This window comes from Pithys albifrons, chromosome 1, assembly GCF_047495875.1.
Source record: "Pithys albifrons albifrons isolate INPA30051 chromosome 1, PitAlb_v1, whole genome shotgun sequence".
NCBI lineage: Eukaryota > Metazoa > Chordata > Aves > Passeriformes > Thamnophilidae > Pithys > Pithys albifrons.
Window position 1 is genome coordinate 19143427 of NC_092458.1, and position 19811 is coordinate 19163237.

At 41.9% G+C, this 19811-nt stretch overlaps 1 protein-coding gene across 2 annotated transcripts in view; it reads left to right on the plus strand.

Annotated features, from left to right (window-relative positions):
* The first annotated feature begins 939 nt into the window (after nucleotides 1-939).
* TMEM255B (transmembrane protein 255B) overlaps nucleotides 940-19811 on the plus strand; it is a 68238-nt gene continuing 49366 nt past the window's right edge. Inside the window, exons 1-3 of one of the 2 annotated variants that reach the window (XM_071573472.1) lie at nucleotides 940-1035; nucleotides 8395-8537; nucleotides 13894-13956. In XM_071573472.1, the coding sequence (XP_071429573.1) occupies nucleotides 975-1035; nucleotides 8395-8537; nucleotides 13894-13956 (267 nt within the window). In that variant the 5' untranslated portion in view covers nucleotides 940-974. The remainder of the gene's footprint in view (nucleotides 1036-8394; nucleotides 8538-13893; nucleotides 13957-19811) is intronic. The other variant, XM_071573555.1, reaches the window with a different exon arrangement.

Below are 19811 nucleotides of genomic sequence, written 5' to 3' on the forward strand. Positions count from 1 at the left end.
GGCTCTGTGGTTGGCCTTAGCTGCTGGCTTACTTGACTTCAGAGACTATGGGGGTAGTATCTGAGAAAGGCGTCTCTTTCTATCTAACCATTTCCTGGGAAAATCAGCCAAAAACCGAAGAACTTAAATACCTATACATACACACATACATTTGCAGGTTGGAGCAAAAGAAAAACAAGGATTTTAAGTAGAGTTTCATTTGTTGCATGTACAAGAACACACCTTAATGTAAGCAAAGCACTTGGCAGCCTATCAAAAACATCTTCCACAAAAAAATGTTATTATATTCTCTGCCATAGGAAAGTCACGCAAAAGGAGCAGCAGGCACCAAAACAGCACAGTGCCTTTGGCTGGTCCTTCTCAGTTGTTGCTACACTCTTAGAAGTCACAGAGCCCTGCATTCGGTAGCACTCTAAGCAACCTCTAGCAGTTCCTGGGTAGCAGCAGGACAAGAGTCCAGATCTGCACTGAGAATAAAATCCAAGACAGTGAGATTGATGGACACCATGTAAGAAAAAAACAGCCCTGCAGTATCTCTCAACTACTAATGTTTTCTGTCAGCCTATTCCTTCTTTAACCTGCACCTTGGAGATGCCTGCTCCTATTATTTCATTAGTATTTCTGGTTGTTGTGGCATCTTATTCCTGATGTATATTGTTTGGTGTTTGTTTTTTTTTTTTTAAAGGGAAACCCAAGCTGAAAGGAAAGTTTGGTAATTCTGATCTCCATCAGGTGACAAACTGTCCAAGAACAAATCCAGAAGTGACGCCAAGGCTGGGGCACGGGTCGAACATAAAAGGACTCAAATACCTAGTCCGAGCCCTAGGGTGACAGGGAGCGGCACCGGGAGGCGGGGGCGGGTTCCTGGCCAGGCATCCCCGGCGGGGGCAGCGCTGCTCGCCCCGCCCCGGCCCCGCCGGACTCCGCACCGCACCGCGGGCAGCGCCGGTCGCGGAGCGAGGAGCCCGAGGGCGATGATGGTGCCGCCGCCTTCCGCCGCCGTGTCGGGTCCGCTGGCTGTGCTGGACGCCTCAGGTGAGCCCCGCACCTGCCCCGGCGAGTGTGGGAGCGCCGGGGTGCGGTGGCGGAGCGCGGGTTGCGGCGCGGGGCTGGACGGCCGGGCTGCCCCGGGGCGGCGCCGCTGCTGCCGCGGGCTTTAGGCACGGGCTGTGCCCCGCAGGGTCGGGTTGGCGTTTTCAGCCCGGGGCTGACGGCGTGGTGCGCGCTGCCGCGCATCCTCTCGCCCGCTGACAGGTTCAAAAATAGCGGTTCTTCCTCACAGCTTTCCGTTGCTCTTGGTGGATCCCTGAGCTGGAGCTTTAACATTCGAAGGAGTAGCTCGGTGCGGACGCGGATAGGAAATTACTGTAAGAGACATCCTGCTGTGCTCGATGGCCGTGGCCGGTGGCCGTGCTGGTGCAGGTGGAGGTGCCCACAGGTGTGGGGAGGGCTGGGCACAGGTGTTGGGCTCATTTCCTTCCTCCGCTTTCTCCTAATTGAGTGGTGTGCTGCTTGTGTTTACAGTGTGCGTCCTGAAGTACAAACAGGCAGGTAAAAGGTCAAGTATTTCATTATCCCAGCAGGATTCACTGATGTCGAGAAAATACAGAGCTTATTGCTAGGAATTGTTCCGTGTAGTGTTTGAAAGGGTAAGCAGAGACTTTGCTGTACACTCAAGGATCTCAAGAGATGGATTAAAAATGTGTCAGATAATAATTTTTGTCTTAAACGTGGAAGAAAAATTACATTGGCATTGAAAAGGTGGCAGCGGAAGAAGTCCTGTAACTTAAAAATGTTTTCAGGTGGTCATTAGAAAAAGAAGTATCTGTATGCTTGCTTTAAATTAGTGATTACCTGCTCTTTAAATTATTTATTGGTGAAATAATTGCTGCCAAAGCAGTGAAGTCATAGTGAGACTGCATGGTATCATTTACTATTGCTATTCTATATAGTATAGCAGGATTTGTGGGATTGCTTTCTTGTTTTGTTTGGTTTGGTTTTGTAATAGAATTGTAAACTGTTACCCCGGTCTTGAATATATAACTCATGGAACCCTACTCAAGAAACTAATAATAAAGGTAAGAGATGAGTCTGATAAAAGTTGCTGTCTTGTGGCTTGAAACGAATGCTGTTTCATCTTCTTTAATTAGTTCAGCACTCTGGACAAGTCAAGCATTTAATCAGAAAAGGGAAAGTAATCACCAACAGCAGGTGTGAGTATCTCTTCTAAGCATCTCAATCCATCACATTTAATTTTGGGAGGCAGTGTAGGATTAATTCAGTTTCATTGGCATGGAACAGTTTGGAAAACACACACTAAAAACCGTAACTGAGAGAGAGATGACACTGAAGTGGGCACTGCAGTAATTAAAAAGTATTAATTTAGCTGTAGAGATCTTCTCTTAAATATTTTCTCAAAAGCAGCAGATGCCTTTAATATTATAGTCTGTCTATGGTGAAGTTCCACTTAAACCACCTTGTTATATATGGCTAATGCCACTCTTTGAAACGTCACAATTTTTAGTAGTATTCACTACATAATAAAAATGCACTGTTTTTTCTGTTACAAAAGTTCCTTCCTTTTTCTCATAGTATGATGCCAATATACATTGGGTTGGGCATTACTTCAAATAAGTGTTTCCATTTAGGTCACCTTAACTAGATCAAAGAAGAAGGTATCAAATTATTGTAATGCTAATATTCAGCAAATGTGACTGTGATCACAGCAAATTGCTACTTCCTATAGCAATTCTTTCCTTGCCAAAAATCATTCCAAACTTTTTAACAGACTTTGTAATGTCTGAAGATAAATTTAAAAGGAGTAGTGAAGTTGGCAAAGTCTAGTTGCCTTAGTCTAAATGTAGACTTCTATTTTTTTAGTTCGGTTGCAGATCATACACAAGTTTTCCAAGGTAGAAAGATGCTGTTTCACTCTTTCTTTCCCTTCAGCACTGGACACATTCTGTTCCATGGACATATTTCATGATTAATTAGTTCATTCTACTTTTAAACTCACTCTTTTGTTCCGTTCATATCCATACCGTACCATTCATCATTAAATTCACCACTTTGCAATCTGATGTATACCCTCCCCACAAACCCATTCATTTGCCCATAGTCTTCCCACAAATTGAATTTATCCCCCAGCCATTGCAAACAGAGCATTGTAAATATAATTTTGTTTTCTGCAGCCAATGAATGGACAGAAGTATCTTCCTGAGTGCAGCAGAGCATGTTCTTTAGCAGGCACTTTTTGGTGTTTGGAAGGTGATCTCAATTTCTCTACTCATAGGCTTTTCTCTGTCCCAAGGAAGCAGCAGTCTGGTGTCTCTCCTCCTTGTCCTGACAGTGCTCTCTCTCTCCTTTCATTGTGGTAGCAGTGCTGAATGGCTCAAGCAGGTACTTTGCCTGACAGACATTTAGCTAGAAAATCAGAGTGCCTCTGGAATTTCCTTTTTGTGCACAGCCCAGGTATGTGCCAGACAGAGCACAAGCCAGTGATGTGGAAGCAGCATTACCTTTATAATTTTTATCTGCAGCTCATTGCTGCAGTGTCAAAACTCAGTTAATACTTCTCTGGCCAAAATTGCTGAAGAATATTGCCAATAGATGGTAGTAGCAAATTCACACCCTCTAGTGACCCCAGCCTCAAGCTAATGCTAATAAAGATATGACAAGAACATTTTTTTCTACAAGCTTGATTTTTGGTATGCTAAATAGAAGAATTCTAAGTTACAACTAAATTGCATTAAGCTCCAGACTAAGAGTTTATAATATTCATACTAAATCATTGTTAAAGAAATTAAAGGTAATAAATGTCCAAATTATTCTTAGAGTCACTTCAGTATTAAAAAATTGGAAAGTGAATAGCCTATATTAACTGTTTCCTGCACTCTTGGTTTTGGAAGAAAGTTGAGCCTACAAATACTGACAGCAATATTTCCTCTGCTCTTAATTTAACTGCTGTTCTTGTAAATGGCCAGCCTTTGGTTTAAGCCTTGCCACAGAGTGTCAGGGAAGAAGACTGGGCCAGGCACACTGAGCTGTGGACATGGTTTCTGATGGAAGGCTCTGGCATTGGGTTTTGGCTGGCAGGTACATTAAGAACAGATCCAACTAAATTGCATGGCAACTGCTACAAACAGCAGTAAATAAAGGCTCAGAAAATCTTGGGAGCCAACATGACTGAAATTGCCGAAGGGAGCTAATAGTAGGAACCCTTTGCAGCATTTTTCATCCAGAGATATTTTACTGCTTTGCAAATATTACACAGGGCTTCTAGTATGCTGGAGGCTTATATGCATGTAGCCATACACTTTTTGATAGCTAGAGTAAGGATTTTTATTGTTGTGACTAAGGAAAGCTGAACTAGGAAAGCTGACTAAGGAAAGCTAGGATAGAAACCAATTTAAACCTGAGTTCTACGCATCTTCTCTGAGCATATGGAAGTCTTTGAGACCAAGTCTCATGTGTTGCCTCTGCTCCAGAAGGAGCCTTTCTGTGCTCCTTGCCTGTAAGTCATCTCTCCTAATGATGGAGCTTATCATTAACAATATGTAGTCACCAGAGTTTCCAAACCAGACTATGAAAAAGAGAAGATCTGACTAGGTATTTGCCTCTGTTTTGAGGTGCAGGTGGTAAAAGATCAGTGACTCTGAGGATGGAAGGGTAGTACATATATAACTGCCTTCTGGCATGTATAAATTTCAAAGTTGAAATGTAGTTCAGTCCAAGAAATGTCCCTACAAATTATGACATCCTTTTCTGTTCTGTCTCACTAGTTCCACATCCAGTTTACTCCAATAAAAAATAAGAGCATGCTTTTTCTAAGGACATTTTCCAGCAAAATCAGGCTGGGCAATCAAACTCGTGTCTTTCATTATTGATAACCAGAACTCAGGAGGGCAGGTTGGACCTGCAGTTTATCTGCCTGCAATCTGATCACCCTTGGCCAGTACTGGTGTTACTTTGAGATAAATGTGGAGGTTTGGGTCCTCAGGACTTCTTATAAAGAATTCAGTTATTTCAAAAACACTTGGCCGAGGAGCATCTGTCATAGTGACTTTCAGAAGGTTTGTGCTCCTGCGTCTCTTTAGAGTATGTCTACATTGAGCTGCAGTTTTGCAACAGTGCTATGAGCACGCATACCCAACCCACTTTCAGTCTAGCTGTCTTGACTATCATAAAACCAGAATCATAGAAAAATACAGATGGGAAGGTACCTCAGAAAGTTTCTATTCCAACCTCCTGCTCAGAGCAGAGTTAACTATGAGGTCAGGCTGGGTTGCTCAGTGCTTTTTCTGACTGAATCTTGAAAACCTCCAAAGATGGAGACAGCACAACCTCTTCCCACTCCAGTGTTTGACTGTCCTAATGTTGAACTTTTTTCTCCTTATACCCAGTCCAAAACACTTTTTCGTATTTCAGTTTGTCTGCTGTCTTTTCTCCTCCTGCTGTGCACCATTATGCAAAGCATGAGTCTGTTCTCTGGACAACAGCTCATAGGCACTGGAAAACGGCTACTAGCCTTGCCAAAAGTCATCTCATCTTCAGGATGAGCAAGCCCTGTTCCTTCAGCCTCTTCTTATACAGCAAGTGCACCAGCCCTTCTTTGCAGTCATCTGTTGAATTCACTGCAGTTAATTTATATATTGCCTGTACCGAGTGCCCAAAAATGGGTGTAAGGTTATGTGGTCTTAACAAGTGCTGAATAGATAGGTGTAGTTGCTCCTCTGATCTACTAATGATGCTCTTGTTAATACAGCCCAGGATTCTGTTGGTAGGGCACACTGCTGGTTCATGTTCAGATCATAATCTGCCTATAACCCAGGTCCTTTTCAGCAAAGCAGCTTCCTAGCCTGGCAGTCCCGTACACATATCACCGCAATGTGCTGCTCCTTCCTTTGCTCAGGACTTTGCATCTTCTGCTGGGTCTGTAAGTTTTCTGCTTACAAATTTTCTGCAAGCTGGACCATTTCTCAGTTCTGCTTAGATTCCTTTGAATGGGATTGCTACTCTCCAGGGTGTTAACTGGACCCCAGTTTTGTGTCATCTGCCAGCTTGTTGAGTAGGCTATTCAATGAATACATTAAACAGGACAGATCCCAAGACAGACCCCCAAGGTACTGTGCTTGTCACTGGCCTCCAGGTAGAGTACAATTCCTTAACTACTCACTCTGAATGCAGCACTACAGCTAAGTATTTTAGCCATCTGCTTATGCACCCATCCAAGCCATGACATCCCAGCTGGGTTATGTGGATGTTGGGGGATACTATGTTAAAAACCTTGCTAGAGTTAGGGTAAAAGACATCCGCTGCTTGACAAGTCCGCTCTTTTTGCCATAGAAGGCAGCTGGGTTGGTCAGATATAACTTGGCTCTGGTAAATCCATGCTGACTGTTGCCAGTCACCTTTTCCTTAAGTGGCCAGATGTCTACCACAACAAGAGGATTTACTCCATAGTTTTGGTCCCAGCATCCCAGGAACCAAAGTGAAGTTGGTTGGTTTGTAATTCCCTGAATTTTCATTTTGGTATTTTTAAAAACAGGCGGAGTATTTGGCTTTCATCAGTTATTGGGGATTCCTCAATCTCTAGGACTTTTCAAATATGATAGAGTGTAGCAAAGGCATTTAGATACTATTTATGATCCGGTAGATATATTGAATAATTCAGTTGATGGGAAGGACAGCTGATTTTTTGGAGCTGTACATCTGAAGTCTGCTTTTCCCTCTTGACCCTGTGAACTGGCTTCATTGAAAGAATTGTCTTCAACCCCATACACCTGGGGAAGAACTGATTGCTAATGAAGAACCTCTCCACTTCCATGTCCCCAGTGACCCTCCATGGGTTACCCGGAGGTTGGCAGAGGCAGACAGCAGGGACACGGGCTGGAGAAGAGGTGTTCAGAGAGTCTTATGAATTATTTCTTGATCTTCAGCAGGAAGACTTTGTACATGCAGGTGAAAGAGACTTGCATAAGCTCAGTAGATGATATTTGTATTCAGAAATGTGCTTGTATTTCATCCTGAAAGACTGGACTAATTTTGGCTGATTGCTCTACTGGAGAAATGTCAGTAAACACAGCTTTTTGTTATAGATGCTTTTTTTTACTGATTTAAATTCACTGGGCTGGTTTGCAGACATCTCTAATCTAGTCTGGCTTTCAAACTCTAAACATTTGACGAGTTACCTGATTTTAAATTGGCCATAGAACTCAAGTGACTCATTGCAAATGCCTTCTGCTTGCTTTTTGACTTTCCTGCATTTTCTCTGCTTTTGCTTACAGCAGCACCCCAGAGCCTGACCCATGCAAGCTTGCCCTCCCCTCTCTACTGCTCCTCCCTGCTGCCTCCTGTATTCAGTGGATCTCACAGCTTCTGCCTTCTCCCAAGACTGGGCATGCAGGCAGCTTCGTGGAGTCATGGAGGGAGGGATGTGAGCCCTGTGCTGTGGTCAGGTTGTGCTCTCTCAGGAGCTCTACCTTGCCCACGTGCAGTCTACGGTAGCATGGCATCCCATGGCCCAGTGCTCCAGGGAGATCCTGTACACTCTTGCTTTGCCTTTCAAAGCAAGAACATCAGAAATGGAAGCCACAGTCTGATTTCACTTGGGTGTCTTTTGTTAGTTAGGGTCATGTATCAGTGGCTTTTTTAAAATCAGCCTTACGTAAGTCTTTACTGTGGGATGGGACCCTTATGTTAGTAACGTGTGGCTCAGATATATAACCACAATAACAAGGCTAAGTGCCTTGAAGCAGGCTGAAAGCTGTAGGAGAGTATTCGGTTTTCACTTTGGGGTATCTGAGTCCAAATCTCAGTGCAACTGAATGTATTTCACTGAGCAGCTACTGTTGGAAAAGTCTCATATATCATTACCTGATCAACTCTATTACAGCTTTGCTTCAGGGATACAGATTGCTTACACCAGTAAATATGAAGAGCACATTCATTTTCATGATAGCATTCAGAGCTTCTGATAATCTTGTTTAAATATAATTTTTTTATGTTCTGGCCAGGTAAAGTGAGATTGGCACTTTATATAGTAAGCGTTTAAGGCCTGCAGGATCTAACTAACCACTGTGAGCAACACTTAGTTATAAACATTACTGAAGACAAGGCATAATTATCATTGTCACTTACAGTTCAGCTTAATAAAAACTCATCTCATACCTGTACCCAGTGCATGTGCATTAAGCTATGCTGAATTGTAACTAACTCTGTGGCTTCTAATTCCTGCTGTTGTCTGCCAGCAATTTTCCTTAGTGGGAGAACAGCAGTGCGTTAAAACCAGAAAGAGTAACAAAAGAAAATCTTGCATTATTTTGTATTTGTTCTGCCATGATTATAATGAAAAGCTTTTTTTTTTTTCTTTTTTTCCCTCCCCACTGCCTACAGAACAATTTGCCAAAAGGAAGAAGACTTCGCTTTGGTTCACAGTTGCACTACTGGTGGTGTCTGTTTTCATACTGACCATAGGGCTGGCAGCTACCACAAGAACAGAAAATGTTACCGTGGGAGGCTACTACCCAGGCATTGTTGTAAGTAAAAAACCAATTTTAGATTACTAGAGGTATCCAGATAAATTATTATCAGCTGTAAATGGGAAGCTCAGATTGGTTGGAAAACAAAAAAAGAAAATCGGTTCCGTTGCATTTCACAAGAGAGAGATGCTCATTTGTTTTGATCTAGCTCTAGTGTGTGATAAGGTAGCAGTGTAAAGGAGAGCACTCTGGACTCTGAATCCCAAGGACCTGAGTTCGAGTCTCAGTGGGGACCATCCCCTGGCAGTTCAATGCCTCCCTGCCATCCCATCCCGTCACATCTCGGATGCTCAGCAGGGTCAGCCCTGGTTAGTACCGGGTGCTGTGACAGTCCCAAGGACTTCACTGGCACTGTCCAAGCTCGCTTGGCCGTGGCAAATGGACCTTAGGACTTAAACGGTGGGGCCAGTTCTGCACACGCTGCGCCTCACCTAAAAAATCCACTGTGCAGGCTGGAAGGGCACACCCACATGGGGAGAGCCCTTTCCAAATCTTCCTTCATGATGTCTGGCCATACATACATACAAACTGTTCTTCTGAAGTGCCCCAAAGGGCTGTTAGGGGGCAGAAGGAGGCCAAGGTTGCACTGCACAGCAGTGTGCTGAGCTCAGAGACCTATGTGAAAACCAGTGCTAGACTTACTACTGGTCTCCATTAAATGTGGGTGTATAAGTGACTGGAAATAGGCATGGCATAATTTTAAGCAACCCTTTAGAAGTTTGCTACTTTGATGGCAGAAAGAGCCACTCCAACTCTTGTGTCCATGTGACGGGAATTCTCCTGGGTCTGTTGCAGGGAAAGCCCCCATGAATGGGCATGTGGAGGCTTCTCCCTGAAGCCTGCCTAACATCCTGTTGTGCAGTCTTGCTGCCAGTCCTCTCATACAAGAACCCATTTCCAAAATCTTTACCCTTGTTTTAGCCTTGGAAACAGAATGCTTGAACATGTTCCTGCAGTGGGCACAAGGTTTGAGCTCCACCTGCTTTGCCCTGTGGTGCCTCTGTGACTTCTGGGGACGAGTAGCCCTGACAGCCCCATGCTGGTTCTACCCCCATGGCAATTTGTGAACTTAGGAGAAGGGATCAGTCACAACCAGAAGCATGGAAACCCCTGGAGTAAATAAAAAAAAGTTAAATACCTGGGTTGCATTTTAAATAAGAGGAGTACAGGCAACAAATAGAGAAGGGCCCATCTACTCATTGGTCTCCCTGAGTCAGCCAAGTGGAGGTCAAGGCTGCAAGGTGGACTTAGACTTAGACACCTGCTTAGGTATGTGGCTCCACTACTGCCAAAATATATTGTGAAGTACCCTTATTTCTTATTCTCTGTGGAATTAAATGACCAGAGAAGAAGAATGTGTCTTTTAATACTGTGCATACATTTTGCATTGCCGTTAATAATTTGTGAGCTAGAATTGTTCCTCCTAAACAGATCCTCTTACATCTTAGTGTCATGCTAAGAACAGGACTTTCAGAAAGATAATTTTGGAATAATGATCTATAAGGAGTGGTGTTTTAAAAATAGAACAAAAAGCAGTTCCAAGAATAAGACCTTAAAAGAATGAATTCCCCTTTCATTAACCTAAAATAGATAGATTACTACTAATAAAGGTCACTTCTTCCATAATTTTAATTAAAATCTTTTAAAAGACCACATTACCTGCATTCATTCTCTAAAAAGAAGTTTCATTTTTAAATTGTTGTCTTTAACAAGTGTAATAAGTAATAAACCCATGTGCACAAAACAGGTTATTTCAGTATTTAGTTTCCTTTAGGAATAACACAATGTCTATTCAGACATCTGAAAAACATCATCTCCTGAATATTTTTTTCTGAATCTCAGAGTAACCAGATAAAATGATTAGAACACTTTGAAAATAAAACATTTCATTAATAATTTTCCCTCTCAAAAGATTATTTGAGCTATATAATTTTAATAAAATTCATTATTCTTTTTGTGATGGATTATTGAAGTAGCTGAGAAAGAGTGATGCATAATTGTTAGTGGAAATGTCATCAAGATACTAAATATCACAAACATTTAGTAAGAGTTAAAGGTGCTAAGCAAATCTTACATGGTATGTTGCCAAAAGCCTAGTCAGAGGTGTGCGACAACAGTTCCTGCCTTACTGCCAGAGGTTATTGACTCTAGTGCAGCACTGACAGATGGAATCATAGAATGGTTTGGGATGGAAGGGACTTTAAAGATCATCTCAATTCCCCTGCCATGGGCAGGGACACCTTCCACTAGACCAAGTTGCTCAAAGCCCCATCCAAACTGGCCTTGGTTGCTCAAAGCCCCGTCCAAACTGGCCTTGAACATTTCCAGGGATGGGGCATCCACGGCCTCTCTGGGCAACCTGTTTCAGTGCCTCACCACCCTCACAGTAAAGAATTTCTTCCTGATTGTCTTATTTAAACCTACTTTGTTTCCCTTTGAAGCCATTCCCCCTTGTCCTCTCATGCTTTCTTGTATGGCATCTCTAGGAACTGGAAGGCAGTAATAAGGTCTCCCTGGAGCCTTCTCTTTTCCAGGTTGAACAACCACAACTATCTCAACCTGTCCTCATAGGAGAGGTGCTCCTCTTTGTGCCCCTCCTCTCTACTTGCTCCAGCAGGTCCATGTCTTTCCCATGCTGAGGGCCCCACTGAATGCAGTACTCCGGGTGGAGTCTCAACAAAGTGAGTAGAAGGGCAGAACCACCTTCCCCCATCACTTCAGGATGAGCTGAGTAGCTCTGAAGAGGTGCTTCTCTTTGCCGACGGTAGAGGGAGCTTGGAAAACCAGCACAGCACTGATCCCAAGCTTCTAGATGCCTAAAGCCAGGGGAGTGAATTCAACACTACATATTTAACTGCTGTGCTCAGAGGAAAGAAAGAAAGAATATGAGGACAGTGTTAATTAAAGGCTAATTCTCATAGAATTCAGTAGTAAAATATTAATTTTACAGCTGGTAGATGAGATGTAAATCTCCACTGACCTTAGGCAAGGGATTTTGGTTTTAAAAATTCTGCAGAATTAACCCTACCTTGCAAACATCTATGAAGATGAATAACACTGTCCATTGGCATAGATTTACTTACACCTAAAAGCATTTGCAGAACAGGGCTTCAGGGTTACATCCATGATATAACTTGGTTTCTGCCCTAGTTCCCACTGGCTTTAAGAAGAGTTAAGTGCCTAATTTCCTTGCATTTGTCATTTGTCCTTCTCATTTGTTTTGAGAAGATCTTTTTTTAAATACATCTTTGTAGAGCTAGGTATTATCTGCCTTTATGCATGCAAAGTAATTGAACATAAAATCTTTCTGTGTGTAGATGAGTTAATATAATGTTATTCTTTGGAAGATGTTTGTATTTAGTAGATTACTGCTTGATCATCAGTTTGGGCTGTCTTGGAATAGTCTGTGAAGACAGAGTTGGAACTTCTTCAGCCTCACTGCCTTTATAAATATTGTTTATACTTAAATATTTAATGTCCCTTCTCTATGACTACTGCTTGTATTATTTTTGTTTGGTTTTTTTGTAATCTTTCAACAGGTTGCAATTGTCCCAGTCACCATACTGACTTGGACTATCAGAGTTCCCAAGTCAAATAGCTTGTTGTCTAAACAGACAGAAAAAGCATCTCATATGACCCTAAATCAACCTCAGGAATCCTGTGGCTTACATCATGATCCCTATGGTCCTGCTTCTTCTGATTTAATTGCTGTTGTTCTGTATTTGATGATTTTTTTCTTCATATGGATATTACTCCATTTTGTGTCCCCTTCCTCAGCTGTAAATGGGGCTTTATGAGTTGTTCCTGTTGAAATGAAAAATGGGGCTTGGAACAAGTTGTCATTTTGATGTAGTTATCTCAATTTACAAAGTTGCTGTGACCTGAACAGGGTGTCCTTGCTCACAGTTCTAAGTCTTTCTCCTATTTAGCTGTCAGCATGGCTGCTCTTGGGCGTGCCTTCAAAGTCTCTGCTTTTAGTCCTTGTGCCTCTTTTTCACATAAATCTTCCCAAAGCACTCGAGTAAATCTTCTTTCCCTACACTTGCTTTCTCGAAAGTAAGTGACGGATTCCTCTTGTGATACTGAACGAGTAAAGTGCTTGTGAGGGATTTGCTTTCTGCTGTGAGCAGTTGTGCATAACAGCAAGGAATTTACAGGCATTGCTCAAGCCCTTGGCTGGGACATATAGTCCTTAAAAACTTAATTTATTCTTGCAGGAGAGGCTCTGAGCTCAGCTCAGAGACCTTGTTCCAGAGAGTGGCTTAGATTCCTGAGCAGAAATGTCTTGCCTTGTCCATGGAATGGGTTGGGTGGAAGTTGAGAGGGTGACTTGAAGCTTTGTCTGTGCAGGGAGGAATGTCAGCCCGCGTAAAAAGGAGAGCAAAGAGCATGGAAGTGATGGGGAATTGAGTACGAGCTGATCACAGGGCAACATACAGCCAGGCCTTCAGGCAAGGAGGGAGCCCTATGAACAGTGACTGTTGACACTTGCAGTCCTGCTGTGGCTTCTTCTGGGTCTGTGGCCAGCTATGTTGCAGGTGTCTGGCACCAAGGAGACCCCGATTCTCCAAGTCAACAGGAGCCCCAGTGGGAGTCCTGACTCCAGGAAGTTCTGATGAAAAGCTGGTCTCACCTGTTGCCCATTTACTTCATGTTAACCATGAAAACAAGGTGTTTCTCCTGGTCCAAACCTTCACTGACCCACCATAAGGAGGGGGCTTTTCATGCCACCCCAGTGTTAAAGCAGCACTGGTAGGAACATAAGGGCCTGCTTGCTCCAGCATTCCTTCCTACTCTCTCTCTTCTGTGGCTGGTGGTGAAGCAGCTGATTGTACTGGTCCTTTTAGCATTTTAACAATGAGTTTTTCTGAGATGCGTGATAGTGTTTACTCAAACAAACCTAACTCTAAGGGTTTGAACTTCCATTATGGACATGGCAAATTTTTTGGAGGAAAACTGTGTGCAGTTGACTAAAACTGTGCAATTTTCCAAAATAATGATGTGTGGACTAAATGTAAATGTTCTTTTCTCTCACTTCACTTAATTTTTGCTTTACAGTGTGTAAAAACATATCTGAAAGTGGTAATAGTTGTCAAGTTATAGAAGTATGTCTCTACAGACTTCTGTTTACTGTGTGACAAATTTTGCACTGAAATATTGAAGAGCTGCAGTTCTGGCCAATCCCCATAACATTATATGATTTATGTCTAACAGTAACTTCCACCCTTTTCCCTGACCCGCCTCAGTTAGCCCATCTCTGTGATGCATCAGCTCAGATATCACTGTATGTGTTGGTATGTTGACCAAATAAGCTGATCTCATGCATTTCTGTTGGTTTTGTTCTTTGCCTTAGCTTGGCTTTGGATCTTTCCTAGGGATTGTTGGCATCTACCTGGTAGAAAACAGAAGACAAATAGTAAGTAACAGCCCTTTTCATTTTTCTTTTTTTTTTTTTTTTGGTAGCAGAATGTATTAAACATGAAAAGCACAGATTTCCATCTGACTTAAAACTGCTGTGTCTGCCTCAAAATGTTAGTCATTTGTTTCACCACTTCTGAGAAGTTTTAGAGAAGTATGAATGGGCTAATGACTTCATTTGTACAAGGCAAGACAAAAGCAGCTTGCTTTGTTTTACTGAATTTACTTTTCTGCTGGTTTAGTGAGTTGAATTGACCAAGGGCAGGATTATATAAACTCCAGAATTTGGCCAGGACTGTTTAGCTGGGGAAAGGACAGGGAGAGAGCAGAATACCAGTTTGAGCACCAACAAGCTACGTGATCAGCTCTACCCTAACATTTGATCTCATCCTGCACAAGGAGTTTGTCAATAACACTTCCCTGAAGCTGCATGTGTTAAATAGAAGGAAAAACCCCAGAGCTCTTGCTGTCAAGATTCCTGGGCTGTTCCAGATAGGATCTGAGACTGTGTGATTTGTTTGTAGATTTAGCTTGACGTTCCAAGTCCTTTGCTTTTATTTATATGGAGAAATAGAAAATCTCTGGGGCATCTGGGTAAAGAAAGGTGTAATAAGAGGAATGAAGGAATTTATGGACATTCTTAACACTTTCCTTGCTCTTTGCAAAAAATAGCAGTCTTGGTTGAACAATGGCATGTCCAATGTGCACTTTACGTTAGACTGGTTAAAGACAAGAATCATGAAATATGATTAATTTCATAATGCAGAGGTTTCATTGCTATAAATCAAGAGTGGTCTTAAGGTCAGAGGAGGAACTGATGGATTTGTGTTTTACTAATAAGTAACTATTTTACTTAAAAGTAGTTTATTTTGATTTCCTGTCTTGCCCTTCATAGAATACAGTCATGTTCTCACTATTTGCACATAAATTTCTTTCATAATGTCACTATGTTTTTGCATTGCCTTTAAATCTCAGTGGTGTATTTGCAAGTATTCCTTTGCTTTTAACTTTTGTTTCTAGCTGGATTTTCCAAAGTAATAAGATTTATAAAGCCATATTGTTTGTCTGTGTCTTTCTCTGTTCCCTATTCCAATTTTTTAACATGTTGCCCCATTACAGGCAAATTCAGGAGGGATGTAGAGACTTCAAAGGTGTACAATTTCCTCAAGTTTCATGAAAATTCATAGGTGGGTAGAGTAGACTCATGGTGGGAAAACTGCAATGTCAGCTCACCACTTACTAAACAGCAGAGAATCCAAATGGGACATGACCTATAAGACAAAAACCTGCAACAGGTCAGGCCTCATTAGTTTTTCTGCTAATACAACAGTTTATTTAAGAACTATTGCCCCTGACTTGTGCATTAGAGACCAGGATGAACATCAGGTTCCAGGTTGCAGACTCAGTGGTGGGCAGATGAAAATAGGTTTATCTTCCAGAGCATTCATGCTACCGTACTGACAGGCATAACTTTTTAGGGTGGTTTCGCTTTTCAGTTTTCTTCTAATCTGCCTTGTAGTTTTCTATTGCTTCTCCCCTTAATAGAAAGTAAAATGTCTACAAAAGTCATAAGGTGGTTAAGCAGTGGTTAAACCATGTGTTCCTCAATGTGTTGTGTCACTTACTCAAGGATAGTGGAAAAATAAGTGTCCTGTATGTTTGGGATTAGCGCCTCTTTGCACTTCCCAGCATGGAACAAGGAAACTGCTTTCTTCTAAGAACACATTGTGATGTTTTGGCTGTTGAAAGATTTAATTTCTGAGGAAAGACTAAGAGAGTAACTGGAAAGTTTAATTACGCTTCTTGCCTTGAGCACCATCCGCTGTGGGTCTTTTAACACTGTCTTTGCTGAGGCTGAGCTGTTTGTTGTAAATGTTGCAGAAATGAGATTGAAAGGGTTTATGGCATACTACAGCAGAGAGTGGTAATTATTCCCTGGTACATAACTGAGTTGAAATGGTTTAGGGCAGCTTTAAAAAATTTACAGCCATCAGTAAGACTGTAAACACAGAAATGTGGCATAAATGTCATATTCCTGTAACAAAAAAGTCTGTGCGTTGCAGAAGGACAAAAGAGAGTGGGAAGGAAAAGAAATTGTTTACTCAGTTGGTTCTATTTTAACTAGACTTCCTTAGAACAGTTGCTGTAGTGTAATTTGAGTTTAACCTACTGCAGCTCTGACAATTGTCTGGCCCTTGTAATGACTCTATATTGAATTTTTTATTTGTTATTTAAATTGAAAATTAATGCAGATTCAGTTGAGCTAGGAAAAAGCTCATTTTAAACTGACCTTTCTACTTAAATCTGTTTCTCTTTTTGTCTTGAAGTTCTATTTTTTATGACCTAAGCTCTGCAATTCCAGGTTTTTTCATGGTTGATGAAATGCTAAATACAATATAAAATATATAATGATTAGCAAATCTAGTACAGCAAAACCCCAGCACTCAGTAACTGATGAGCATAGAGTTTGAGAAGGAATGAAAGCACAGTTAGGCAGAAGGGATATTGGTTTGTTCTTAAAACATGACATTAATAATGTTGCACCTCTTTGACCTTACTCTTGGCATCCCAGGGCCCACAGTGGGAGTTCAATGTGCTGACCAAAGTATAACCCTTAATTCAAAGGAACTGCTGCTTTCAGAAGCAGGCTCTGCCTCATTGACTAGCATGACTTCACTTCAACTTTTAGCATTTGTGCTTGGCTCTGCTATGCAAAGCTTGGCACCTGCAGAACAAAATTTCCCTTTGACTAAAGATTTGCACTGACTTAGGATGTTTCTAACTGGCAAACAGAAGGCATTGAAGACTAATGTGTTGCAGTCCCTTTTTGCCTCTCTTGTACCCTGCAAAGCAGGTTATAGATTGAAGAGCGGCATATAAGCTGTATGTTGTTTCATTCCAAAGGCACACTTACTCCAGATGCATAAGTGGAAAATATGATACTGCTCAAATCAAATGGATTTGATTGTAAGACATGAAGTGTCCTTGTTTGTTTGCCATCTCCTCACGTTACAGTACAAAGTATTTTCAATGAGGAAATGAGATGCTGAAATTACATACAGAGATGGAGAAGGCTGAGTGTGTGGGGGGTTCATGGCAGCAGTTGAGCTGAGAGCAGAAATTCATGCTGAGAGAGTGCTGTAACAGGTTTCTTCAGAAAATATGTGGAGGTGGCATGAGCACTCTCTAAATGTGTAATGTCGATATGACACCATGCATGTGGTTTTAGCTAACCCAGTGGATAAACCAAGCTCTGGCTCACAGTTTCACTCACATGTCTTTCCAAAGCCAGCCTCACCAAGCTGTACTGTTTGCCAGGCTGAAAATGAGCATACTGAAGCTGTGGTGCCTACCAAAGAGGTTGGGAGATGTGAGGGCATCATAATAGCTGTCAGGGTTTTAAATGTTTGCAATATCACAATGCTGCCTGCAAGAGCCCACACTAGGCTCTTGAGAGCCACAGTGACAGGAGTGCAGCTATGGCAGAGAGAAGCACAGGCAGGAAAGGAGTAGGAGGAAGTACAGGACCATAAAAGACACAGAGAAGCTGGGGAGGGCTGATAGAATATGCTGAGTTTGGAGAGCACCCATCAGGATCATCGAATCTGACTCCTGGCCCTGCATGGTGCACCCCAAGAGTCACACTGTGTGCTTGAGAGTATAGTCCAAACACTTCTTGAACTCTGTCAGTGCTGTGACCACTTTCATAGGGAATCTGAGCTAGCACAAAGTTTGGTACTTAGGTACAACTTGGAGGCAGTTGCCAGCAGCAGGTCTGAGACCCAAATTCATCCACTGCTGAGTCTTCCTGATGTTTTCTTCATGCTAACAAACATTTCATTTTCATGCTGACATGTCTAGGTCATACTCCGATATAAATCTAATGCTCAGCTGGCTCAGCCCAGCCTGTGACTTGTTCAGGGAGATGGAGACCACTTCTGACAAAAGCAGAATTCAAAAACATGAGGAAGGTTAAAACATAGAGCTCTGCTCCCAGACAGGAAAGACAAAGCTATTTATTCATGCTTCTCAATGGATGCTAAGTTTAGGTGCCCTAATATGCTTGCTTCTTGATTTCTGTGAACAAGAGTGAGATTTCAAATGAAGTATTGAAAAGCAACTATAGCAAAAGTTGGAGAAACAAAATAATAATTTCATTTTTTGTTTTCAGTTGATAGACTTCCCTGACAATGCATCATTCCTACCCTGCATTGACATGTATGTGAGGCAGTATTTCAGTATCATCTCTTGCCACTAGACTTTGCATCTGTTTCAGAATAAAGCTTTTTATTGAAGCAGTTACATGTGTGTGCTGGTTTAAAGGTAAACTGGCAGGTGAAATGAACTTGATTCAAGAGAGGTTATAAGTCAGGTTTAAAATGTAATAAAAATATTACAAAAATACAATGATATGAAGGAAAAATTGGTTTTAACCCACAAACCCCAGATGTATATCGCAGCATCCTGGGGCATAAACAGAATTATGTCCTTTAGCCCCTGTGCTGAGCCCCACGTGGTCCTTCTGAGTAAAAAGTAAAAGGAAAGGAAAACCTGTTGGTGAGGATGATGGTCACAGTCCGGTCAAAAGTGGCAGTCACAGTCCTGTGGAGGTTCTGGTCATCCTCTGGATCCAGCAAATGGTACCAGAAGTCCCCAGACAGGTTCAGGTGGGAATGCCCAGTACCAGCCCCCTCCCCCCCTCCCCCTGCAGAGTGGGGAGTTTCACAGTGGGTGATTTAGTCTGTGAGTCATGGGATGTTTTTGGAATCTTTGATGATCTAGGTCATTGCAACTGCCTATTGTACCAGTCCCTAATGGCCCATTAGCAGACATGACCCCTCAGGCTGGGTGTGAAGGTGCTTATGCCTTCCCAGAGAGAAGTTATCACACATTGGTGTGAAAACAAGGAAACACTTTCCTGTCTCCCAGGGTTGTCTCACACCCAGCTTGTAGCCTGAGGTGCCAGGTGTGCCCTGGGCAGCTGCTGCAAAGAATCTATTGTTAACAGTTCATAAGAAATTCAGAGGGTGTAGAATACATAGTTTTGGTTACACCCACTGTAACTGTTGGTTCCTGCCACTGTAACTAGGACAATGTGTGAGCCAGTTTTCAGAAGAGCCAAACTTCTTTCACTTTTCAAAACCAATATATCTTGTAAATAGATTATTTTCATCATAAAATGCCCACTGGGCATTTTGTGTAAATGTGGTGGTTATTAACATGTGCACCCAAAAAAACCCCAACATTCTGCTAGGAGTATCTAATCTGCTCTGTTCAAACCTATTCTGTTTCATCTACTATTTCATGCAAATCAAACATTCTGGAAGAGACTAGCTCTAGAGCAGATTTTGGTCAAAGGTGTTAATTTCTGATTGATTTCATATCACATATTCAGCTAATTAAAGCAGTTTGTTTACATAAAGAAAGATCACTGATCTTCTAAAACTCTCCTTGATGTTCCTGTGCAAATAAGTGGAAGAAGTTTTTACTGTGGTGCAGGGGAATTGCAGATAATACAAAGGCAACCTTTGTTGTTACCAATGTATAATTTCTGTCATGAACTCTGTTTTGACAAACTCAACAGTACTTCTTTCTGTTGATGTTTTTTGTGGTCATATTTCACATGGTTCAGGGAAAAACAATTCTTGCTGATGTAGAAATGATAATAATGGAAGAAATTATCAATCATCCTTGTATTGCTTAGCACCTCTTAAATGATTAAAACTTAAAAGATATACTAATCCCTTTTCAGTCATGTGTTCTAGGTTTTGTGGTGTGATCTAACTGCATATTTCAGAAGTAGATAAGGAGATTTATATACTGATAATCAGTATAGGCTGATGTTGACACTTC